Source organism: Balaenoptera borealis (assembly GCF_965194805.1).
Source record: "Balaenoptera borealis genome assembly, chromosome: 2".
NCBI lineage: Eukaryota > Metazoa > Chordata > Mammalia > Artiodactyla > Balaenopteridae > Balaenoptera > Balaenoptera borealis.
The window spans coordinates 60,528,621-60,554,223 of record NC_138867.1 but is presented as its reverse complement, the minus strand read 5'-3'; the positions used below and the strand labels follow the sequence as shown (position 1 = coordinate 60,554,223).

The window sequence follows — 25,603 nt, the reverse complement described above, 5'->3', positions numbered from 1 at the left end:
AGCGTGTCTTTTATCAGGAGAAAAAAAAAAGCTTTCTTGGAAAGCCATACCAAATAATCTGCTCACATTTCATTGACCAAAATGATCATAAGCGGCAAGAGGAGTCTGGGAAGGAAAATAGTTTTGGTTGGACACATTGCCACCCTGAACAAAATTGGGTCTGGCAGAGAGAAGGGGAAAATGGATATTAACTAGGCATCTTGCTATATATGGATATAAATATGTAATTTTTCTTCAGTGTTATGAAAAATACCACATCTTCTTTCTCCTAAACTGAGCCTAAACTTACCAAATACTCTGTGCTTAAATTTGTATCTCATATTAGATCAAAGCAAACCAGAAGAACAAATGTAACTGGTCTTCTCAAACCTGTTATTTCTCTTGTTCTTCAGGTTCTTTTTTCTTCTTTTTCTCAGTGCATAGTACCATTCAGGAATTTGAAATCCTCAGATAGTAGTAGTGTTTGACAAAGAAAACCCCAACAAAATACTGCTTTTAATAATTAAAGCATTCCTGTGACATACTTTACATACCTGAGGAAAAAAATAAAACATTCTTCTAGGGTGAGTAGGAAAGATTACCTTCTCGCTTCCCATTTTCCATGGCTGACACTATTAGCTAACTAGTTAACTAACTGGCTAATATTTTAGATCTAAAAGTCCCTGGGCTACCTCAGTCATGAAAACCTTCTCATTGTAATTTTATGAATTCAAAACGTGTATTGTATACATTGGACCCTAATTCTACCCATCTAAGTCTAATGGAGGGTCAAAGACGGTGATGAATCTTTTCTCAGGAAATGTGTTTCTTCCATTCACTAAATAAATGTATAAATAAAACTTATAACTGCTCTCTGGAACCTGAAAAAGAAAAAAACTTGGAGAGCAATTAACCTAAAAGTTTGTGTTTTTTTTTTTGTTTTGGTTTTTTTTGCTTTTCAAAAACTAACAGATTATATAATTTTGCTTAATATATATGTGAGGAAGTCTTACAAGTTTTCTTTCTAACTAAGGGTTTAATTCCCTCTTCATGTCCAGGAAAATACTACTGGATCTAAGAAATTATTTAAACATGAAGGCACTGGTATTTGTTATGTTTTAGGGCTTCAAAAGTGAAATTCAATTATATGGCATAAGATTTTGTGTCCATGAAAGGCGGTATAGAACACTGGTTAAGGGAGTGTGCTCTTGAGCCAAACTGCCAGGATTATTAGCTGTGTGCCCCTGAGCAAATTACTTAGCTTCTCTGTGTGCCTCAATTTCCTTGCAGGTAAACCGGGTATGTACCTCGAAGGACGGGTATGAGAATTAAATGAGTTAATTTCCAGAAAGAAGTTAGTAGAGTGCCTTGCAATTTGTTAACAATCAAAAACATTAGCCATTATTTTAGCCATTAGGAATTTCTCTTTTCCAGTACAGTTTAAGGGCTCTTTTCTGGGTCATTTGTATCAGCAATCTCCAAAGTCCAGTGTTGTAACCAGTCTCTCTTAACATGGTTTCATTCCACTTTTGTCATATACTAACAATGCAGTAAGAACTCTTAACATGTTTCTTTCTGCTTTTAACAAAATAATAATTAAAGCAAGCATATGCAACAACAAAAATCACAGCAATAATCCTTTTACTTGCTACAAAACTTTTTAGACAAAAGCGTCAAAGCATATTTCGAAATATTTGGTAGTGATTTACAGTATGCATTAATCTGATAAAGACTTTATTTTCTTAATTCTTTGCGCACTAAGAGCACATGGATCTTCAGAATATGGGTAAACACAGAAGCAAGATTTCATGTATCTCAGCCAAAGAGGGACATAAATGGTGATTTTTTTTTTTTCTTAAAACACTCAAAGCCTTATCACGTTGCAAGTAAAGAGAACGAAGCCAGAGCTTCCTCACAGGACACTCCTCATAGGTAGGAGACCGCACTTCTTCAGCAGGTCTCTGCAGGAAAGATCCTTACTGCAGGAAGAGAGCTGGGTTTAGCTGCTTGAATGAGGGGGCCACTGGACCCTCTCTTTTATGGGGCTAGGTGAGTGTGGCTTTGATTCCTAACAGAGTGGCCAGACATTTGAAAGACAGGGTTCCCAGGCACAAGTAGCCACTGACTACAATAATAGCTAAAAGCCAATCATACTCATGCATTTCAAACATAAAAAGTTGCATTGGCTAGCTTTACTCTATGGCCCAAGGCTTCAACACCTGTAGTGTGGTAGCCAAAAGAACATCTTCCCAAGTGGCAGTTGTTTAGAATTGACCTGGGGACTCTGACTTACATACAGTCCTAGAAATATAAATTCCAGAGTTATATAACTTCATTCATTCAAGATTTGCTGTGGATAAAACACATGCACCCCAATGTTCATTGCAGCACTATTTACAATAGCAAGGACATGGAAGCAACCTAAATGTCCATCAACAGATGAATGGATAAAGAAGATGTGGTACATATATACAATGGAATATTACTCAGCCATAAAAAGGAATGAAATTGGGTCATTTGTAGAGATGTGGATGAATCTAGAGACTGTCATACAGAGTGAAGTAAGTCAGAAAGAGAAAAACAAATATCGCATATTAACACATACATGTGGAAGCTAGAAAAATGGTACAGATGAACCGGTTTGCAGAGCAGAGATTGAGACAAAGATGTAGAGAACAAACATATGGACACCAAGCGGGGAAAGCTGCCGGGGGTCGGGGGTGGTGGTGTGCTGAATTGGGCGATTGGGATTGACATGTATACACTGATGTGTATAAAATGGATGACTAATAAGTATAAAAAAATAAAATAAAATTCAAAAATTCAAAAAAACCCCCCAACTATTCAAAATTCCTGCTCAATTAAATCTAGTTCATCGTTAAGGTCCACAAAAACAGTAATTACTTTATGTATAACATTTAAGATTTCTGCTAATTAAATATTACAAATAAAAAAACATTACAGATGTGAGGTTGATTCTTATGAGCAACTGAAGGTTGAAAAGTCTATCTGATTCAAAGAATCTGAGCCAAATATCTCTGTATCAACAAGTATTCTTTGAAATATTTATTGATCTCATTGATCGTTAGTAACTTCATGAAAGGTCGGTACTATGATTGCTAAATATTTCTGAGGAATCGAAGCAATTTCAAAGGTACTGGATGAGCTAAAAACAGTGCCACGGCTCTTGAATGATGAGTTTATTTTCCAGAGTTTATGGATAATACGAAGTATTAAAATTACTCAAATAAATACTATTCCTCAGTACATTTATTAAACATATTTAAACCATGGCATGCATTACTTTAAAGAAATCTACCATGCTTTAAATACTTGAGAGTTTATCTTTCTTCCGTGGGAGTGTAATTAGCAAAAGGGCCCTGGGCGCTAAGGCAAGGGAAATGAATTGGAAGAGGAAGGGGAGGAAAGGAGGGTGGACCGCGGTTCTTCTGGGTTAGGGATAGTTTTGCGTGTGCTAGTTTCTTAAAGAGAAAGGCTCAACGCAGGAATCTGGTGGTTCCTTGTAATCTCAAGATGGAAGTCTGGGCACTTGGGTTTGTCCAGATTGTGAAGGGGCCTCTCGACTTCCTTTCGCCTTCCATCCTCCAGTGTGGCAGTGGGTTTCGGAGGGAGGTGGCTGGCGGGGGCCTGTGGTCCTTGTCCGCACCCTCCGCATCCCTGTCCGAGGCCGGCAGGCCTCGCCCACCCTGGGTAAATTCCCGGAGGTCCCGCCCCTCGCTAGAGGAGAACTCCTTGGGGCGTGCAAACGGGATCCTGCGAATGTTGACATTAAAGGAAGACGCAAATTCAGCGTCGTGGTCCCCGCAGCTTACCCGCACCTATTTTTGTACCTAAGCCAAGGTCACTCTTTAATACCCGGCCATTGCCTGAGCTGGGGCTAGCTGGGGCTAGCGACGGCGGCGGGAGCGGGGAGAGGGGGCGCGGGTGGCGGGGCGGCGGCCGCGTGGCGCCCTCCGGCCGGCCGAGCCCGCACCTGCCCGGCGCCCGCCTAACCAGCGAGCCCGGCGGGAGGCAGGGCGGCGTCCCGGGCGCCGAGGAGGGGCCGCGCGGCGCGGGCGGGCGGGGGGATTCGCGGTGGGCGCGGGCGCCGCGCGTCTGCAAAGGCTGGAGGCGCTGCGGCGCGAGTGCGTCACGCTGGCGGAGGGCACGGTGGGCTGCGGCCGACCCGCCGACCAGGAGCCGGGCGTCCCGGGCGAGGGGCGGGCGGCTGTACCGGCCCCGGCAGCCGCGAGCGGCGCGGCCCGGGCCCGGCCTGGGGTCGCCAGAGAGCCGCCGCCGGCTTCATTCATTCCCGCGGCTCCGCCTCCTTTCCCGAGCTCCGGCGGCGAGTCCGAGGTGAGTGCGCGGCCCGTCCCGGGCGGGGGCCGCGGGCCCAGGCCGAGGCTGCCCGGTCGGGCCTCGCGCCCCGCCGGCCTCGCGCCCCGCCGGCCCCGCACCCGCGGCCCCGCACCCCCGCGCGCGGGCGGTGACGCGCACCACGAGCTGCGGGCCGCCCCGAGGACTCGGGCGCGGCGCAGGCCCACGCCGGCCACCCGGGCCCGGGGCGCGCGTCCAGCTGCGGGCGACTGGCCTGCTCCCCCGAGGGGCGTGTGGCGCGCCCCAGGTGCGCCGGCCTCCGCGCCAGCGCCACCATTTTGTGTGAGGGAATGCCTCCTCCTTCCTCCGCCCGCCGCCGCCCGCTCCCCGGCTGCTGCTTGCTGTGCCCCCTCTACTCCCCTCCCCTCCCACCTCTCCCACCTGGAGCCTGTCCGCCCGGATCGGTCGCCTCGGCGTGGGGGAAGCGGACCTGGTGGCTGGTGGGGCGGAAGCGTTTGGACTCGGGTTCAGCCACGGATGCTCTGACCGCCTCTCTTACCTTTAACCGCTTTTGGAATAGGTATTGTATGGATTCCGTTCTAGAATGTAGGTCATTACAATTTTGTTCTAATTCTTAGCTGCCCATTATGCAATTTTTCGAGGCCTGTGCCCTAGGAAATCAGTGGGTGAAGCTTTGGATTGTTTGTGGCTCAGGGATCTGGATTACATTTACTCCCATTATCGCCCTTTGGGAGACGGGGTGAAGTATCTCACTGGCTTTTCAGCTTCTGGAAGGTGTATGAGTGTCTTACCTGGAGTAGATTCTAAAATAACCACTACCCCTTCCTCCTTTGGGATATCGTTTCAAAACCTCAATGAAAACGCTCTCGTGTGAGGATTTTGAGGGGGGGTAGGGACAGGTTGCTAAAAGACTACCCAAAGGAAAAGTTGTGATTTAGAACTGTTACACCTTCCGTCATTTTCACGGTTCCAGAGAATTTGGTAGTTCTTGTTTTAACTTGTCTCCTCGCAAATATACGTACGTACCTAGTAGATTATACTTCCGTCATCTGTATTTTATCACTGCATCACAGACAGGGATTAAAGTCTGGAATGGTGGCAGTTGCATAATACACACATTTGGGCCCTGGAGGGAATTCACTAAAATGGATCTGGGTTTGATGTGCCTTGTATCGTCTGCTTGCATTTATGTATGTATGTACAAAAGATGTACAGGTTATTTTTGCAAACTGTATTTTGCTTTTCTCCTTCAAGAGGAACGATTTTTAGTGACTAACATGGACAAGATTAAGTTTTTGGTATGTGGATGAGACTAAGTTTTTGGTTTTTGAAAACGTTTGCTTGTTTGTTGTTTGGTTTTTCTGGTGGGGGGAGCCCAGGGAATGTGGTGGTGAGAGGAACCTGGGAAAAGTCCATTTGTGATAAGACTTCCAGTACAAATAAAGGTAAACTATCACAGCCTTTCACGGAAAGCTTGTAGCTGTCACAGTGAACTCCTCTCTTTGAATTTATGATGAGGATTGGCTTAGGGAATTTATCTTATATGAGTAGCAACATTGGTCTGCTGCTTGAGTGATTATAACCTAAGATGCTATACCTGTGGATTTTAGGTTCTAACAAGTTCCAAATGAGACTGACCTTTGAAATAGTATTCGAATCATTACAACTGGTATCGTTTCTCTAATCAAAGATACAATATATGTCAAACAAAAGGCTTAACTTTGATTTGGAGAAAACAAAATATTTTATAGTTAGATGCTTTTGAGAGTCATCCTCTTTATTAAATTGCTCTAAACTTTTTTTCGGATTAGTTGAAGACTCTTTCACTTAGTATCTCTGCAAACACATGATTCCATATCATGTACCATCCCTAGCAGAAGTGTCATGCCACTCCTTAATGACATGTTCTGTGGGAAGAATTATGGAGGTGAAAGGGACCTTGGACATCAGGAGATGAGCTGAGAGATGTCTTGTTTCAGAGAACTTAATGAAGTAAAGATTGCCTGCTAAGGATTGCCTGTGCCCTGACTGGACCTGTGCTAGGTCCCGAGGGATTGAGATTGTTCCTGCTGGCAAGTTCAACACGTAGTCAAACACAATCCCTATATCTTTACACTGATTCTCTTAATATACCTGTCAGAGAGGTTCACTGAATTGGTACTATTGTATTTAATTAACCTGAGTTTGGAAGTGATCTTGGTGTGCTTCTTTATCTTTAATGTGGCTTGAGATTTTGAGCATTACTATACCAATGGTTGAGAAATTGAAAAGAGAAAAAAAACCTCTAACATTTTTCTACTTATCTCCTACCTAACTAACCCTTTTTAAGCCATCTGTGTGTGTTAGGTTCAGTCATATGCCTAAGATTTACTTTTTAGAGTTAATTAGAATACAAAAGGATTGAGTATTCGGGCAGGTTTTCAAAAAATATCAAGGATTCTGTAGAAAGGATCGTTGGTTGGGTAGGAAGTTAAACAAGACTTTCATGTTTATTCCCATTTCTAAGATTTTATTATTCTAAATTGAAAAAAAGAATCGCACGATTATTGTGTTTACAGTGATTTTCTTTTCACACACCATTAGGCTTCTGATCCTTTGTATGTTTAACCCTGAAATTAAAGTACTAAATTTGGCATGCTTCATCGGTAGTAGGGGTATTTCACAGTTCTTTAGTACAACAACAACAAAATTACTCAAGGTTGTATTTATTAAGGAAGAGGTGTGATGATTTAAAGATAATCTGGGAACAGCTGATAATTATTAGACTCATTGAATTTTAGAGCTGGTATATGAAACCTTAAGGTTTATCTGCTCTGTAGGAGGGATCTACTCATCTAGTCCAACCTATTTTTTGGGCCAGAAAGTTTGTGACTTAGCACATACTTTTAAAAAAAAAAAAGCATGATTTTAGTTACCAGCTGCTCCAATGAGATGTTAGTTTTAGGTTACACCAAAGGTAGCTTTCATGTATTCAGCAAACACTGAGTGTCTTTATGTTATGGACCACAAAACCAAATAGACCCCACCCTCATGGTGTTTATAGTTTAGTGAAGTATTGTGGATTAAAATTCCTTAAAATCTAAATGCACAAAGGTTTTTGGAAATATGTATAGGGAACAAATCAACTTAGTAAATCGTATCTTTAAGAATGCGCCAGACTGCATGTTGGGGACCCCTGCATTTACGGGTTGTGCAGAGGAGAGAGAGGGTTCAGTTGCTGAAAGAAACTGAGGGAAAGAAGCTAAAAAAACAGAATTGAGAGAGAGTGTTGTCCAACGAAGGAGGGAAACTTTTAAGTGGCAGAAAATAGTCAGTTGGGTCTGGTCTGTCATAAGGACAAGAGGGGTGAGAATGAAAATAATCCCTTGAATTTGGGAATTGAGAGGTTATTGGAGGCCTTAAGAGAAGTAATATAAGTATAGCGATAAGGGGAGAAGCCAATTTGAGAGTGAATAGCCGTGGAGAAAAAGTCAATGAGCTTGACTCTTTTTTTTTTTTTTTTTTTTTTTTTAGAAATTTCATGTAATGTCTGAAACATTTATATTAACATATTTCCATACATATTTCCATACAAGTACAAATATAAGATTTTTAGAAATTTCATGTAATGTCTGAAACATTTATATTAACATATTTCCATACATATTTCCATACAAATACAAATATGATTTTTAGAAAAAGAAAAAGTCAATGAGCTTGACTCTTTGTTGTACAATGATTGATAAAGTAATAAACTGTACTGATAAGGAACTTTTTAGTCTGAAGTCCTTTTTTTTTTTTTTTTTTTTTTTTTTACTTTTTGGCCACATGGCAAGGCATGTGGAATCTTAGTTCCCCCACCAGGGATCAATCCCGAGCCCCCCGCAGTGGAAGCGCGGAGTCTTAACCGCTGGACCACCGGGGAAGCCCCTCTAAAGTCTTATACATATTAACGATGCTTTCAGGTTTAGATCTGCCAGCCCCTGATATATCAGATGAAGTTATTCTGATTCTTAAGTTAACAGTAGTTATTATTCAGAGGCAGTATAATTCCACAATTTAAACCAAATAGACGTAAGTTTGAACCCTGGCTTTATAAAAGACTAGTTATAACAGAGCTTATCTCAAAATGTTGGCAGAGGTAAATGTGATAATGTTCCTAAAGGTGAGCTACAACTAATGTTATCATCAATGAGATTAGGATAGTTTTTGTTTTTGTTTTTTTTGGTATCTAGTTCAGTGTTTCTAATCTTTTTCTCCGTTTTATTATCTTCTCCCCACCTCGTGCCATGTACAGCACTTTTTTGAGGTACATTTCAAAGCACTGCTTTACTTTTTCATTTTTAAAATTGTGATTTCTCTACCACTTGTCAGAGCTTTTGCTTTAACTGAGATAAAGTATAACCAAAATGAGTTGAGTTGGTAGAATTCTAGTTAAAACCAAGAAAATCTTTGGTTTTCATTATTTTGTGTATTATGTAGGGGAAATATGTGTTTTTTGAAAAATTCAAAGTAATTCATGTAGTCCCCTTTATAGCTTTTGTGGATCCCAGACTAAGAATCTGTTTTCTATTAATTACTTACTCATATGAGTGGAAAATAGAGCTATATTTAGCAAAAAACAACCACATGTTAGAAGCCTTGATATTTAGCTTTGTAAGTTAATGCATATCTAAAAGTCCTTGAAATTAATTTCAAGGCTGAGGAGATTTCTTGATAAAATTTTCTAAACCGTGAAAAAAGAAATTGAAGTGATTCTGAGTAAATTTTGTTTGGAGAATACTAACTTTTTGTATCTGAGTAGCTTCTCAGAATGGCGACAACAACAACAAAAAGCATAGTTTTATTTTATAAAATGATTCATATGATTTTACAATTTCATACACAAATAACCAGTCAACTGAAGTCTAGAAGCTCTTGGCTCTCCTTTCTAGAACTGGCTCACGGATGTTCTTGTGCCTTTATTTACAACGGGGCAGAGAGATGTTACTCCAACCAGAGTTGGACTGTATCAGCTGTCACTAACAGTACTCTTTGATCAGCTAATTGGTTGGTCTGTGTTTTCATGCGGCGTGATACATTTGTGGGTAGAATTTATTGTTGGGAAGGCACATTTCTTTTACTCTTTAGAGATATGTTGAAAAAGTCTAAGTTTTCACCTGCGTATTGACTCTTCAAATATTTGAAGGGAACTTTCTTGCCTCCCTTCCAAGACTTCTCCACCAAGACATGCCCTCACTGATTTCTCCCAATTCCTGTTCCTCATCTACTGTACCGTGGATTCCAGATCCTTTGCCATCCTGGTTGTTTTCCACTGGAGGCATTCCAGTTTTTCAGTGTAGTTTTCTTAAAATGTGGATGTTCATTGTCTGATGCATGAAGAGGGCAGGGATTATTTTCCATCTCTGCATCTGGACAGTCAGAACCCTAATAATGATGCCCTATGATGGGGTCATTTTGCTTTAGCTTAAAAAAAAAAAAAAAACTTGCTCATAATTCATATTGAGTCTAGTACCAACTGAATCTCAAGCAATGGATAATAAAAAACTGTAATTTCGGTTTTTTCCCTTAGCTCTATTTTGTAGTAATTTGTTAAAGAAATATTTGGTAAGCATTTTACTTTGTCAGCTTTTAAGTTTCCCTTTTATTTTAGAACAGTTGGCTTTGTATTTATTGTGTAGTAAACATTTAAAAATTCTGACGAAGATGGATCATAGTGATTAGAACAAGTATCTAAAGTCTGAAGAGAGGATACTGCAAGATTTTAAAAAAATCTAACACTTAAAGAGTGCCTGAACAATATGCTTGATATATTCTATGATAACTGTATGATTAGATACATTATGGGTTATAGTGACCTTTTGTCTTGACCTGGGAACCTGGTTAAATCCAGGTTCTGGAGAGAGATTGCCTAGGTTTAGAGACTGACTCTGCCGCTTACTAGCTGTGTGAACTTGGGCAACTTACTTAACCTTTTCACACCTGAGGCTCCTTGTTGGAAGAATGTATGAATACCTGCCTCATAGGGTCATTTTGAGGAATAAGTGATATAGTATGTGTAGAGTGTTGAACATAATGCCTCGTGCGAGGTAAGCAAGCAATGAATGATCTTTCATCATCAGAAAACATTTTGAATTATAAAAAATGGTTATAAATGAATTTGATGATACCACCCCTTTGTAAATTATTTCCTATCTTCGTTCTCTAAGTAATCAAACATAGACACCTAAGTTACTAGTTAGAAAGGACATCAGAGATCATTTGATTCATCCCTACTTTTTATATGTTTGGAAAAATGGATTATGCTTCTTTGGAGTTCTGAGCCTGGTAGAATAGACGAAGAAAAGTAAATCACACTCTCACGTGATAAGTATGTTAAAGGAAGTATGCACAAGGAACTTACGAGAAACTCATGAGTTTCTCAACTTGTCTGCCTTCATTTCTACCTATTAATCCCTCCTACACACAGCTGCTAGATAAATTGTCTTAAAGCATAGCCTTGGATGTCTCTTTTCTGCTCAGGATCTTTAAATTGCCTCCTTCTGTGTGTCAAATAAAGTCCAAACTCTTTAGTCTGGTATTCTTGGCCTGTTATGTTCTATACTCAACTTATTTTCCTAGTGTATCTACCACTACTTCTTTTTATATACCTTAACTCTGTTGGTGAATCCAACTACTTGCCATTCTCAGTATGCTTTCTGGCTTCCATTTAGCATTCCCATCTTCTTAGAGGGTCTTCCTTTCTTATTTTCTTTTTTTTTTTTAAATTAATTTTTACTGGAGTATAGTTGCTTTACTAGAGGGTCTTCTGTCTCTGCCTGTTGAGAGACTATCTATTGCTTTTCCTTTAGCAGCAGAACTTCACGTGTTTCATCTGTGGCAGCTCTTGCTCCTAGCACCAGTGTGTGGTTTATTTATACAAACCTTTGTTCAGTCATTCATTTATGTAGTGAATATGTATTGAAGCCAGAGAGGAAGGCTACTACTATCTCTTTTTTTTCCCCTGGGACTGCTGCCGGTGAAAGGTAAGAAAACAATTTCACTTGACCTGGGTAAGCATACACACCTGAGTTTGCACGAGGATTGCAAGAGCAGGTGTATGGGGCCATGAGTCTTACGTGCAGAGTTGGAGAAGCCTGGAAGGGAGAGCGGAATGGTTAGCCTGTGGGTTGGAGGCTGCTGTTTTTCCAAGTTGGGGTGATACTCTGCAGATAGCAGCAACCCTTGGTTACACTTATTTGTTGTGCAGTGAAAATATTAGGGAATGGGGTGGGGTGGTTTTGGTGGTGGTGATTGTGACTCAGCAGAATATTTCATAAACCATATGCCAAAATTAAGCACCAAGTTTTGTTTTGTTTTTGCTTTTTGTTCTATTTCCTTTAAAATGAAAATATCCATCTTCGTGGTTCTAAATGAGACAAAGCTGTGATATTTTATGTTAAAGATATCTGCAACAATGTGCATGTTGTTTGGACTTCTGTTTTTAAAAATTGCCTGTGTCCTTGAGGTTTCCTACCAAACTCCTGTTAACTTTAAGCACTATAACATCAGACCTATTACATGGTAAAGAAACCAGGTTAAAAAAAAATAAATTTAGATTGTCTAATGTTGAAATGAAGGACAAAACTTTATGGTGTATTCATTTAAGTAGTTCTTATTTTGCCCTTCCTGATGTTTGTAGACTGCTCCTGTGAGATAAACAGTGTTCAGTAAGCTGGGTCATGAAGGGCTAGAGTAGCTGACATGTTCTAGAGGCACATGTATTCTGTAGTACTATATGTAGTCAGTCAAGTGGAAGCTTCAGTTATAAGGGCTTTTTTTTTTTTATTTTGTGTAACTTAAAAAAAATTTTTTTTAACATCTTTATTGGAGTACAATTGCTTTACAATGGTGTGTTAGTTTCTGCTTTATAACAGAGTGAATCAGCTATACATATATCCCCATATCTCCTCCCTCTTGCGTCTCCCTCCCACCCTCCCTATCCCACCCCTCTAGGTGGTCACAAAGCACCAAGCTGATCTCCCTGTGCCATGCGGCTGCTTCCCACTAGCTATCTATTTTACATTTGGTAGTGTATATATGTCCATGCCACTCTCTCACTTCGTCCCAGCTTACCCTTCCCCCTCCCTGTGTCCTCAAGTCCATTCTCTACGTCTGTGTCTTTATTCCTGTCCTGCCCCTAGGTTCTTCAGAAACATTTTTTTTTTTAATTCCATATATATGTGTTAGCATACGGTATTTATTTTTCTCTTTCTGACTTACTTCACTCTGTATGACAGTCTCTAGGTCCATCCACCTCACTACAAATAACTCAATTTTGTTTCTTTTTATGGCTGAGTAATATTCCATTGTATATATGTGCCACATCTTTTTATCCATTCATATGTCGATGGACACTTAGGTTGCTTCCATGTCCTGGTTATTGTAGAGCCGCAATGAACATTGTGGTACATGACCCTTTTTGAATTACGGTTTTCTCAGGGTATATGCCCAGTAGTGGAAATATCACCTATTAATTTATTGTTAGGCTTTTGCATATGTATCTGAGGAGTGTAAATAGCTCTCTATATCTTGCTGCAAGTGTATATGTAGTTAGAAAAGGGTTTAGCATCCATTCCTGGGTGTGGTCATTTAGTATTTGTGTTCTGACTCATTTTGCCTAGGAGTCTCATTTCAGCCCTATGAGCCCTGTTTTGCCTCCCCAAGGTAGAACCCCCATATCAAATTCTGTCTCCCTTGGAGGTTGGATGCAGGCACGTAACCTAAATTTTGTCAATCAGATGCATCCAAGAGAGACTGCACTACAAAAGCGATTGAGGAAGGGGCTCTATATGGAATCTCCTTTCTTCCCGGCATGTCTCTTCCCTTGGGTCCCTCCTTCCTCCTTCATCAAGAATAACTACTGTTAACAATAACAATATAATGTATGCCCTTCCACATCATCTTCTGTATAAACATGTAAGTATATACCAGTATTTTTCATAAATTAGTTTTAAAAGTACATGCAATAGGCTTTTAAAAAAAAATTAAGAGTTGAGCATTTTTGGTGTTTGTCCTGTTTTATGAATTGTCCATGCCACTTGCTTATTTGCATCTTAGTTTAAAAACCATTGTATTTGTATTAAGCAGCCTAACTCTTGCGGGTCATATTGGTTACATAACGTTTGCCTCTGAATTTTTTGTTTTTAGATGTGAAAATTTTAATATGTATTCAAAGTTATTAGTTTTACCCTTGCAATTTAGTCCTTCCTCAGAGTTCCTTTTTCTCTATCTGTTCAAGTAATTTGCCTATGGTCACACAGCTAGTAATCCTGGCAGTTTGGCTCAAGAGCACACTCCCTTAACTAGTATTCTACATATTCCACCTTTGACGTGTACAAAATTCTATGACATATGACTGGATTTTGCTTTTGTAAGCCCTAAAACATACCAGATACCCAATACCTTCATCTTTAAATGATTTCTTAGATCTAGGACCATTTTTCTGGATATGGAGAGGAGTTAAACCTTTAGAAAGAAAACTGTTAAGATTTCTCTTGATATGTATAAGCAATCTTATACCATCTTAGGGTCCTAAGGCTCTGTGCTTTCAGACATAGCGTGGTAACTAAAAGGATAGGCCTCACAGCTAGACTGCCTGGGTTCAAATTCTAGCTTTGCCACTTACTATAGTGTGCCTTGAACAAGTTACTCTGCTGCTATGTGTTTTAATTTCCTCATCTGACAAATGAGATAATTAAATTATCCGCTTCATGGGTTTGGGATAAAAACTCTATCAGGGATACATGTGAAATGTTTCAAATAGAACCAGGTGTGTAGTCCACTGTTGGCTCAGTGATTATTACTTCAAAAGATGATTTTGTTTTCTACTTGAAATAAAAAGAGGTAACAGGTGTGAACCACATTTAACTTCCTGCCCCATTACCCATAAACTTGTAGGTAGTCTTTACCTATATGTAATCAAATCTTTTTCCTCTCTCAGAAGATAGAAAAGGATTTCTGAGCAGTGTTGAGCCCACCTGAGAGTTGATAGTTGTAGTGGTCTGTTCAGTGGTTTCATTTTTGTCATACTTAAAAACTCAGCTCTAAGAGCAGAGAAGGATTAATCTAGGAATTAGGGCCTTGTGTGGGTAGGAGGAATAGAAGGATAAAAGGTGAGTAGGGGAGAGAGTTCAGTTGAGCTGATGTAGTACATGGGCTAGGTTCGTTAGGGAAGGTTATGATGTTAGAAAGAGACAAGGGAAGAATCAAGAGGAGAATCATAATAAGGTCCAGAAACAGGCCTTTTGTGTTAAAGGTTGAGAGCTTTGCGGATTATGTTGCTGGGACACCTAAGCTATTTTCGGTGTTGGGGGAACAATGAGGAGAGGTAGGATCATGCCTTGGATTGGTTGAGATAATTGTTTTTTCTCTAAGAACTCTTTCAGCTCTAAAATTTCCGTAATTTTTTGCTTCTTCTCCTCCTCCTAAAGCCCCCAAATAATAGCAATAATCTATAAGAATCTTGAAATTATTTAGGAACTAAAGTTAAAAAAATATATTTCCCTGTTTTAAGAGTATAGTTGATATCCAGTAATTAACCTTAAATAGGGAAAAAAATCACAATAATAGGAATATGGTTTTTAACTCTTACATTGTCTTTCTTGTTAAGAGCATTCATTCTTGCAAATAGATAATTTTTCAGGAAAAAGGGATGAAATTATTAAAAGATGGGTGTAAAATAGCTGGTGGGCATCTTAGAGTTCTTATGTAAGAGGTGTGAGCATTAATGTTTTTATACAGGTTATCCAGGATTAATCAGCATGCCATTTGCTTAATTTATAAATTAATTTGGACACTTTTTACACTTCATTGTCCATTCTGCGTAAATTTTTTGATGAGTTAGTTCACTTAAGGCGACATTAAGCTTTCTCATTCATGTAGAATCTAGTTAGGCCTTTTGGTTCATCTCATGGGCAGAGCATAAAGTACTTGACAGAATTTGATCTGACAGCTTTACAGTTATGTAACATAGAACAGAAGCTTAAAGACAACAAAAAAGAGAGAGGTGACTGATTTTTTTCACAGCAACCTATATTTCTCTCCAGAACCTTACTACCCTTCTCTTGCCTCCCTGAACTAGTGGAACCAGCTTAAGGCTAGTAATTTACACAGTCTTAAGTAACCGCTATTTTTTTAAATAAACAGTTATAAACATTTAGAGGTGAAAGGTCCTTAGGATTATCCTGTCCAGTTGCATCACATTACCAATGAGAATACAGAAGCCTAAAGAGGGTAAGTAACTCGCCTAGGGTCACAGAGCTGGTTAGCACAGCTGACCCGGGAATCAAGGTCACAGCATTTCAATGCGAGTACTTTTTCTGGTGTAATATGTGAATAGAATATTTAATAACAAGGTAATTATTGTGATATTTTGCAAAAGGAAGTTTCTTATAACCATGACAAAGACTATGATATTTGATTTTGCATATTGAGTAAAAATAATTATATTGGAATGTATATTTGATTGTCTGGATTCATATTCTTCTAGCTCCACTAGTGGTATGACATTGATCAAATCTTAATCTCTAAAGCTCCATTTCCTTATCTATAGAATGGGGCTGATAGAAGTGCCTCATTACGTATTACATGCCGCAGTCCCTTTAAAGTCTGGCGTGTGGTCATTTCTCAGTAAATGTTACCTGCTATTACCGATTTATAATAATTTCTAGTTCTTTCATCTTCTTTAAATACTAATTGGTGATTGTTTAGCCAATAAAATTTAGCACTGAGAATGACCAGTAATAAACGTAACAGATTTAAGGACAGATTTGAAAACACAAAAATATTTTAGAAGAGGTGTGTGTGTCTGGGCTTTTGGAATTGGGGAAACATTTTTTAATTTTTTTCATATTAAAAACTGATGCTGTAGTTGTTTTTAAACTATATTCAGAAATCACAACTTTAAAAAAAATAAATTTATTTTATTTACTTATTTTTGGCTGCATTGGGTCTTTGCTGCTGCACACGGGCTCTCTCAGTTGTGGTGAGCAGGGGCTACTCTTCTTTGCTGTGCGCGGGCTTCTCATTGAGGTGGCTTTTCTTGTTGCAGAGCATGGGCTCTAGGTGCGCGGGCTCAGTAGTTGTGGCTCGCGGGCTCTAGAGCGCAGGCTCAGTAGTAGTGGCACACAGGCTTAGTTGCTCCGCGGCACGTGGGATCTTCCCGGACCAGGGCTCGAACCTGTGTCCCCTGCATTGGCAGGCAAATTCTTAACCACTGCACCACCAGGGAAACCCCAGAAATCACAACTTTTAAGTTTGTTGGGAGATGCCCTGGAGGTGAGATGAGAGAGAAGACAGTGAAATAATTCCTTCTATAGTGAAGAAGAAATACATTCCTTTTAAACTAGCTTTGCTGCCACAAAAATGATGGATTTAAGGATTTGTTTAGTTATGCTTCCAAATCTCAAAAAAAAAGATTCAAAAAAAGTCCTATAGATCAACAATATTAAAATCAAGTCAGATGTATCTGGAAATTGCCAGATTTCTAGTGCTCCAAGTCTAAAGTTTTTCACTATAAAATGTGCTCTTAAAGGGCCTTGAATGTGACGCAGTACCCAGTATTTTACTCTGTCTGTAGGATGGGCTTGGGTGTCAGATCCATGTCTGAATCTCAGGTTTGCCACCCGCTGTCCATGTGACTTTGGGGAAATGATTAACCTCTCCAAGGTGGTTTACTTTTCTATAAAATAAGAATATTAGTCGGGTCCACCACATATCTGCTACAAGCCTTGAATGAGGGTGAATGGCATTCATTTAGCACAGTTCTGACACATTCTGGCACTGAGTAAAAGTTAGTTGTTAAAAATCACAACCTCTAACTAAGTGAAGTTTTTTCCCTCCAGTAACGCTCTTTATGTAAATTTCAGAGCATTTAAATGATTGGATTTCAGGAAAATAGGATTGTTTCATTTTGTGTTTGTATATATAATCTTTAATAATAAAAATTAGCCCAGAAGAGATTATTTTTCTATTTAAAAACCACAATCTAAAAAGGTTTAAGAATGAAGGCTAATGACTTTCTCTTTTTACACTTGAGTTTAGTCATGTTATACTTGCCTTTGATCTGTAGCAGTGTCTTCTTTTTTAATTTTTATTTATTTATTTTTATTTTCGGCTGTGATGGGTCTTTGTTGCTGCGTGCGGGCTTTCTCTTGTGGTGAGTGGGGGCTACTCTTCCTTGCGGTGCGCAGGCTTCTCATTGCGGTGGATTCTCTTGTTGCGGAGCACGGGCTCTAGGTGTGCAGGCTTCAGTAGTTGTGGCACTTGGGCTCAGTAGTTGTGGCTCGCAGGCTCTAGAGCGCAGGCTCAGTTGTGGCGCACCAGCTTAGTTGCTCTGCGGCATGTGGGTTCTTCCTGGACCAGGACTCAAACCCATGTCCCCTGCATTGGCAGGCGGATTCTTAACCACTGCGCCACCAGGGAAGTCCCTAAGAAAGTTAATTTAGTAATAGATTAAAGAAACCAATCCCCCATAAACTTGCTATCCTGTCAGTCTCTTCCTTGTGGGTCCATTTTGTATTCTTTGTCTAGAATACTGTATTATTTTTATGTGATTGTAATCAACTATGCTTTTGTAGACCAAGTTTTTGGCAGCAATCTTCAAATATTAATTTACATTTTATCCTTTAAAACATGATTACTCTTAGCAAATGAAAATTTTAAATGTTTCATTCATACCTTGTTTGGTAGCTAATATTCTAGAGTCTTTTGAGTTGGTTTAAGAGGAATAGTTTTTTTGGGGGGGCCGCGGCATGCGGGATCTTAGTCCCTCCCCCCCCTCAGGGATTGAACCTGCGCCTCCTGCAGTGGTAGCCCACTGGACCGCCAGGGAAGTCCTAGGAATACTTTTATATTAATCCTTTTTGAGCTTCTATAGTATATTAAATGTTTTTGAATGTTTTACTTGGATACAAAGCTGGGAGCTTGTCTACAAAAGAGCAAAAACAGTTACTAACATTCTTTTAACTAGTGTCCTCATAATGCTTCTTTCACCCACTATTGACCATTTGTTTCATGTTTTTAGTTTTGTCTAAATTTTAATCTTCACTACAATTGTTAGATCTTACTATAGAACATAATGTTGTATTTCCTTAGTTTGCTTTTGCATATTGACTTTGATAGAGATATAAAGATTTGCCACACTAACAAATAAGCGTCCTTCAATGCAGAGCTTTTTTATTTTATGATCCTTTTCTAACTATAACATCTTTTTTAGATAAGCTCCTGATGGTTCTCTCTTGAAATTCAGTCTTTTTTTTCCTCCTTTTTGTAAGTTGGCTGGAAGTTCTGTGGTATTGCTTTCATAAATCGTTCACAAATTTTTCTTGCTTTCTCCTTTTATTTAGACATTTACATTTACTAACAGATGGGCTGAATTTATGTGTTCTATTTCTAGGTTTTGATTTTTAAAAATTAAAAATCAGTGTAATTAAAATATATATATTTGTATGTATGTAAATTTATATATACAAATCAGGGCCCCAGTCATATGTATATCAAGTTTTAAAGTTCTTAGCACCAAGATTTCAGATTACGGTAAAAAAGTAACTTCCTCTCATTATCATATCTTAGAAGTTCATAAAAATATGTTTAACTGTGTATAACCATTACAATATATGTCTGTCCTGTCTTTTTTGTGTTTATCTCATATTTCCATTAGATTTTCAGTTTCTTGTCTACTAATACTTTTGTTGTGTTAAAATAGATTGATGAAGGTCACCTTCGAGAAAACTTTTATTTTTTCAATTTATTTTCTCCTGCCTTTCCATTTATAAATTTTTAAAAAAATTAAAATTGAGGTTTTTGACAGATAGAGCTGTTCGGCTCTGTAATTTTTATTGTGGGTAAATACAAAGCAGGTAACTTTTAAGACAAGATAATCTTTACCAGCTTTATTTGTACCTCCTTTAAGAACTAGTAGATCAGTAGTTGACATAGATCATAAGTTTTTTTTTTTAAACTTTTTCTCATGGAAATTTTCAAGAATACACAAATCAGGATGCTCTCCACAATGCATTTGATCAATATGCCTCTTAAGTTTCTTTTAATTTACATTAGTTTCCACTCTTTCCTTTAAACTCTATTCTGTATATATATTGAAGAAACTGAGTTATTCTAAATTTGGCCGGCCGCATACTTTAAACATCATTTCACATGTTTGTCTAATGGCTTAGGTAGATTTGGATCCAATTTTCCTGTTGCATTACATCAAACTACGTACAATATCTGCTTGTCTTACTTTTAGTAAGATTGATAAGTCTGGGTATGCAGGCCTATCACAGAGGAGTGCATTTTAAAAAAAACATAAATCAATGAAGCATTATTAAATATTGTATACCTTGGAAAAAAACAGAAGTGAGTGCATATATCTACCGAAATATTCCTGCAGCAATGCTCATGGCAGCCCAAATGCCCATCAGCAGTAGATTGGTAAATAAACTGTATATGTGTATTGTGGAATACTACATAGCAATAAAAGGGGACAAATTAAATGATAGATGCAGCACCGCTTATGTTTCTCACAGAAATAATGTTGAGTGAAAAGAGTTGACGCAGTAGAGAGCATACTGTATGATTTCAGATATCAGAAGTTAAAAAATACGCAAAATTAATTTCTCATTTAAACATATTGTAAGACCAGTGAAACATGCTGCCTATTAAAAAGTGCTTCTTTCTCCCATTGATTGAAATAGCTCCATAATCATATACTCAATTTCTATAGGCATTAGGGTATATTTCTTTATCTTGCTCCATTGGTCTGTCTATTTATATGCCTGTATAGCATAGAAGTTTTATATGTGCTTGTATCATAGAAGTTTTATAACATGCTTTAATATCTTAGAGGGTTTGAACTTTTCTCCAATCATTGCTCTGCCTTTTTAGGATTTTTCTAGCTATTCTTATTCATTCTTTCAAATTCACTTTATAATCAACTTGTCTTGCTTCAGGAAACAATAATCCTGAAGATGTTTTCATTAGGATTGCATTAAATTAACAGATTATTTTAGAGGAAACTGCTACCTTAATGATGCAGAATCTTCCTTTCCAAGAACGTGGTTTGTCTTCCCTGTTGTTCACTTTGTTTCCTTCAGGCATGCTGTTTTATAGTTTTCCTTATATAAGTTTTATTTTGTTTATTGTTAAATTTAAGTCTATTTTTATCTTTGCCATTGTAAATGGGGTTGTCTTTTCTATTTTTACTTCATTTTTTTTCCATTTATTATTTCTCCTGACTGATTATTATTATATATATGAGGGCTTGATTTCTGTATGTAATTTTATGTCCTACCATTTTACTACGTTTTCTTATTGTTTGGAATAATTTTTCCATTGATTCGTTTGGGTTTTTCAATTAAATGTATTATTTGCGAATTGAAGTTGAGATAGGCTCCCCTCGCCCCAAGCCATGCACATCCCCAATTGTTATACCTCTAATTGCTTTCTCTTTTCTAATTGCATTAGCAAGTACCTATCTAACGTTATTTATTAGTTAAGTCCTTATTTTTCTTGACTTTAGTGAAAAAGTCTTTAGAGTTTTCCCCATTAAGGTGCTGGCTTTTTTTTTTTTTTTTTTTTGACAGCTGTATACATGAGAGATACAGTTTACTTACTGTAACATTTACCGATTACAGCTGTACAATTCCTTGTTTTTTTTAGTAAATTTATAGGGTTGTGCAGCCATCACTATGATGTAGTTGTAAACATTTCTATCATTCTGAAAAGTTCCATTGTGTCCTTTTACAGTGACTTTTATGTTGGGAGGTATATGAGGATATATTTGTATGTATGTGTGTTTATATCCTATACCTTATAAATATTTATTTTTACAATTTAAGGGATTATTCATTTTTTAAAATTGAAGTATAGTGGATTTACAATATTAGCTTCAGGTGTACAACACAGTGATACAATGTTTTTAGAGATTATACACCATTTAAAGTTATAAAATAATGGTTATATTTCCCTGTACTGAACAATATATCCTTGTAGCTTATTTTATACATAGTAGTTTGTACTTCTTAATCCCCTACCCTTGTCTTGCCCCTCTCTGTTTCTCTCTCCCCACTGGTAACAAACAGTTTGCTCTCTATATCTGTGAGTTTGTTTTGTTATATTCATTTATTTGTTTTATTTTTTAGATTCCACATAAAAGTAATAACATACAGTGTTTGTCTGACTTCTTTCACTAAGCATAATACCTTCTAGGTCTATCCATGTTGTTCTTTTTCTTTTATTCTTTAAAAGAAAAAATTTCATTCTTTTTTTAATGGCTGAGCAGTATTCCATTGTGTATATATTAACACATCTTCTTTATCCATTCATCTGTTGATGGACACTTAGTTTACTTCTGTATCTTAGCTATTGTAAGTAGTGCTGCTATGAACAGTGGGGTGCATGGATCTTTTTGAATTACTGTTTTTGTTTTCTTTGTATATACACCCAAGAGTGGAATTGCTGGATCATATGTTACTCCTATTTTTATTTTTTAAGTTTTTAAAAATTTTTTTTTTTTGGCCGTGCCGCGAGGCATGTGGGATCCTAGTTCCCCAACCAGGGATTGAACCCAGGCCTACGGCAGTGAAAGTGCCAAGTCCTAACCAGTGGACCACTAGGGAATTTCCTATTTTTTGTTTTTTGAGAAACTTCCATACTTTCTTCCACATTGGCTGCAGCAATTTACATTCCCACCAACAGTGTTCAAGGGTTCCCTTTTTTCTACACCCTCTCCAACATTTGTTATTTGTGTTCTTTTTTGATGATAACCATTCTGACAGGTGTGAGCTAATATCTCATTGTGGTTTTGGCTTGCATTTCTCTGATGATTAACGATGTGGAGCATCTTTTCATGTGCCTGTTGGCCGTCTGTATGTCTTCTTTGGAAAAATGACTATTCAGGTCTTCCGCCCATGTTTTAATTGGTTGTTTTTTTTGATATTGAGTTGTATGAGCTGTTTATATATTTTGGATATTAACCCCTTATTAGTCATATCATTTGCAAATATTTTCTCCCATTCAGTAGGTTGTCTTTGAATTTTGTTGATGGTTTTCTTTGCAGTGAAAAAACTTTTCAGTTTAATTAGGTCCCATTTGTTTATTTTTGCTTTTGTTTCCTTTGCCCTAGTAGACAGATCCAAGAAAATATTTCTGCGGTTTATGTCAAAGAGTATTCTGTCTATGTTTTCTCCTAGGACTTTTATGGTTTGCGGTCTTACATTTAGGTCTTTAATCCATTTGGAGTTTATTTTTATAAATGGTGTAAGAAAAATGTTCTAATTTCATTCTTTTACATATAGTTGTTTGGTTTTCCCAGCACTACTTATTGAAGAGACTGTCTTTTGTCCATTGTATATTCTTGTCTCCTTTGTCATAGATTAATTGACAATAGGTGCATGGGCATTAATTCTTATTTCATTGCTTGTTTTTAATACAAGTGAGTGTTTAAGTTTTCTTTCTGACATACATTCAGATTAGCAGGCTTAAGTTGTAGTCTGTCTTGGCATAGTGAAAAAGAAGTCTCCTTACAATAAAATGCTGCGCTATTACAATAAGAAGTTTTTTCTCAGTACAGGAAGATAGCCTTTCATATTCTGAAACATTTTGTCCCATGTTGTTTGTTAAAGAGGATGGCATTCCCTGTGGATATGCTGGATAATTGCAGTCATGAGGAAATGGAAAATTCTGCTGAAGATTACATGTCAGATCTCAGGTGTGGGGACCCTGAAAATCCTGAATATTTTTCTCTTCTCAATATTACGGTAAGGCATCCTGCAGTGATTTATCAATCTTTTCAGTTGAGTTTATACATGAAATCAGTATCCTTTTATTATCTTTTGAAATGTTAACTAATCACTTTTGAAAATTGTATCAGAAGACTTTTGAGTAAAATGGATAAATATTGATTAGTTAGTACAGCAGCATGATCAAGTTTTAAAAAGACTAACTTTATAGGCAGTTGCTTATTATTTATATTGTGCCTTTAAAATTATATGTAAGTAGTTTGCTAGTTTTGCTAAGACTGATTACCGTATTTGAGCTAACTCAATTAAGTCTACTTTAGATTTGGAAATTGTTGTTTTAGAAATTTTTTTAATAAAAAAAAATCAGCAAAACACTACATTACACATTTTTGTGTCACAAATCTTCCTTTTCCCAAAATATTAAAAGTTCTAATTAGTAAACTGAGATATATTTTGATAGATCATTAGACATGAAATTATTAGAATTCTAGTGTGAATTTGATGATAGGCAAATTCTCTAACCTCTTTAGGCCTCAGGTTTTTCTTCTGGAAGATGATGTTTATTTAAAGAATTCTTTAAAGTTTCTTCCAACATCAATATTTTGTAATTCTCTGAATGGCAATATTGTGTGTAAGTAGGGAATTAGTGTTGGATTAATGAAAGCATAAAAAATGTAAAGTATTGCATATATCTCACTGGAAATATGAATTTACCCTAGTGGTTTTTACTAGAAAATGGAATTTTTTCCCCCTCAAGTGATCTAAATAACAGATGATAAAGTTTAACAACTTTATGGATCCTATCATGCTTTTGTTTTTATTCATATGCGTAGCTAGAGCACAATAATATTTATTGAAATAGACTTTCATTTTTTCCCCCAAGTTAATAAAATTCCTGCAAAAGCGAAGTCTATCTGATTTCCCCCCTTTTTTTTAAGACTAGAAATATCTCCTATGAAATGAAATTATATAATTAGCGTTAACGTACGTTTGAAATTTTGGTAGAAGCGTGGTGTTTTTGTCTGATGTTTTCTTACTGACTCTTCACTAATCTTTAATCAATTGTCATTTCAGATTCCTATTAGCCTGTCAAATGTAGGCTTTGTACCTCTCTATGGTGGAGATCAGACCCAGAAAGTTCTTGCTCTTTTTGCACCCGAGGACTCACTCACAGGTCTCTGTTTTGTTTAATATTTGTAAATTGAGGAATTCTTTTTTCAAACAATTAGAAATTTATTGAAAGATAGCTACATGAAGGAATTTTAAAAAAGAATACTTATTTCAAAATGTAAATTCAGGAAAATAAAATTCTCAGTTGCTTATAATTAAATGTTTAGTGAGTGAAATACAATAAAAATGGTAAAATGGGGCTGCCACATTGTATTGTAAACTATGGATATATTTAAGGGTATCCTTGAAAACCTTACCAAATAGTAATATCGTGTACTTTAAGACTTAAATGTTAACAATCATTTATTTTCTTTTAGCTGTGGCACTTTACCTTGCTGATCAGTGGTGGGCTATTGATGATATTGTGAAAACATCTGTCCCTTCTAGAGAGGGACTTAAGCAGGTAACAAGATCCTGTAATTTTAAAAGTGTTTAGGAGGCCATTTCACAATATGTTTCCCATAAACAGTGATAGTTTTTTGAAGTTATTGAGCTTTTCTCCATTTTAGTATACCAGGTTATATTAAACCCTTAGAGTTCCATTGTCAACGGTGAAACTGGCACTTAGATTGGGCTTCCTTGATTTTATGTGAAAGTGTCTGAGAATTGGGGGAGGAAAAATGAGTACCTGTGGTTTAGTTAAGCTGTAGTTACCCATATCAACTTTAGCTTCTGATTTTTCTTTTTGGGTGGGAAAAAGCTTATTATCTCTGTGTGGTTGCTTAAGTTCTCTGTCTCTAGGAGAGACTGACCAGTAAACTTGCTTATCAGTAGGGCCATTTTGGGTGGTCTATTCAGTGTTCCAAACAGTGTAGTGGAAGGGAGGTCCTCAGTAGCATGCTGTAAAACTGGGTCCTTTATTCTGTCTTAGTCACCATTTTATCAGTTAGTTAAAAGAAGACATAGTTGACATACTTACCAATTCTGCATGCCACAGTGCTGAATGGGAGAACTAATCCATAAAGGCGGAACTAAGAAACAAAGAGAAAGATCTAACATGATGAAAATAAATTAGTGAGAAAGGTAAAGTAGTATCTATGGGTTCAAAAATTTAACTGTACTGTATACCATGAAGACCATACTAAAACAGCAGCACATATGAAAAAGATTGGGCTTTAGTTAATTATAAGTAAAATCAAGGAAAGCAAAAAAGCTAATAAAAACCTTAAGTTTATACAGAAAAGCCCCATTATCTTATCAATATCTTCGATGTTTATACCTGTAATATCTGCATGCCCAACATGAAGAGAAAAAAAAAATGTTAGGGATCTGAAGCAATTTGAAGGGAGAAGACTGAAATGGCAAGAGTACCCCAAATCATATTAGATTAGTCTTTTCCTCTGTTTAGCTTTGATAGG

General features: G+C 37.5%; 1 protein-coding gene and 1 long non-coding RNA gene across 10 annotated transcripts in view; one reads left to right on the top strand and one right to left on the bottom strand.

Moving 5' to 3' along the window:
• The first annotated feature begins 3,727 nt into the window (after positions 1–3,727).
• Positions 3,728–25,603, top strand: part of FAM169A (family with sequence similarity 169 member A) — a 64,484-nt gene continuing 42,608 nt past the window's right edge. For 2 of the 9 annotated variants that reach the window (XM_082376935.1, XM_082376933.1), the window contains exons 1-5: positions 4,750–4,876; positions 13,077–13,254; positions 22,959–23,093; positions 24,150–24,249; positions 24,563–24,648. In XM_082376935.1, coding sequence (XP_082233061.1) covers positions 13,219–13,254; positions 22,959–23,093; positions 24,150–24,249; positions 24,563–24,648 — 357 coding nt within the window. In that variant the 5' untranslated portion in view covers positions 4,750–4,876; positions 13,077–13,218. The other 7 variants (XM_082376934.1, XM_082376937.1, XM_082376939.1 and 4 more) reach the window with 7 other exon arrangements.
• The window catches only part of LOC309622626, a 169,232-nt gene continuing 159,945 nt past the window's right edge, over positions 16,317–25,603 (bottom strand). The window contains exon 2 of the long non-coding RNA XR_014241041.1: positions 16,317–22,852. This is a non-coding gene — a long non-coding RNA (uncharacterized lncRNA). The remainder of the gene's footprint in view (positions 22,853–25,603) is intronic.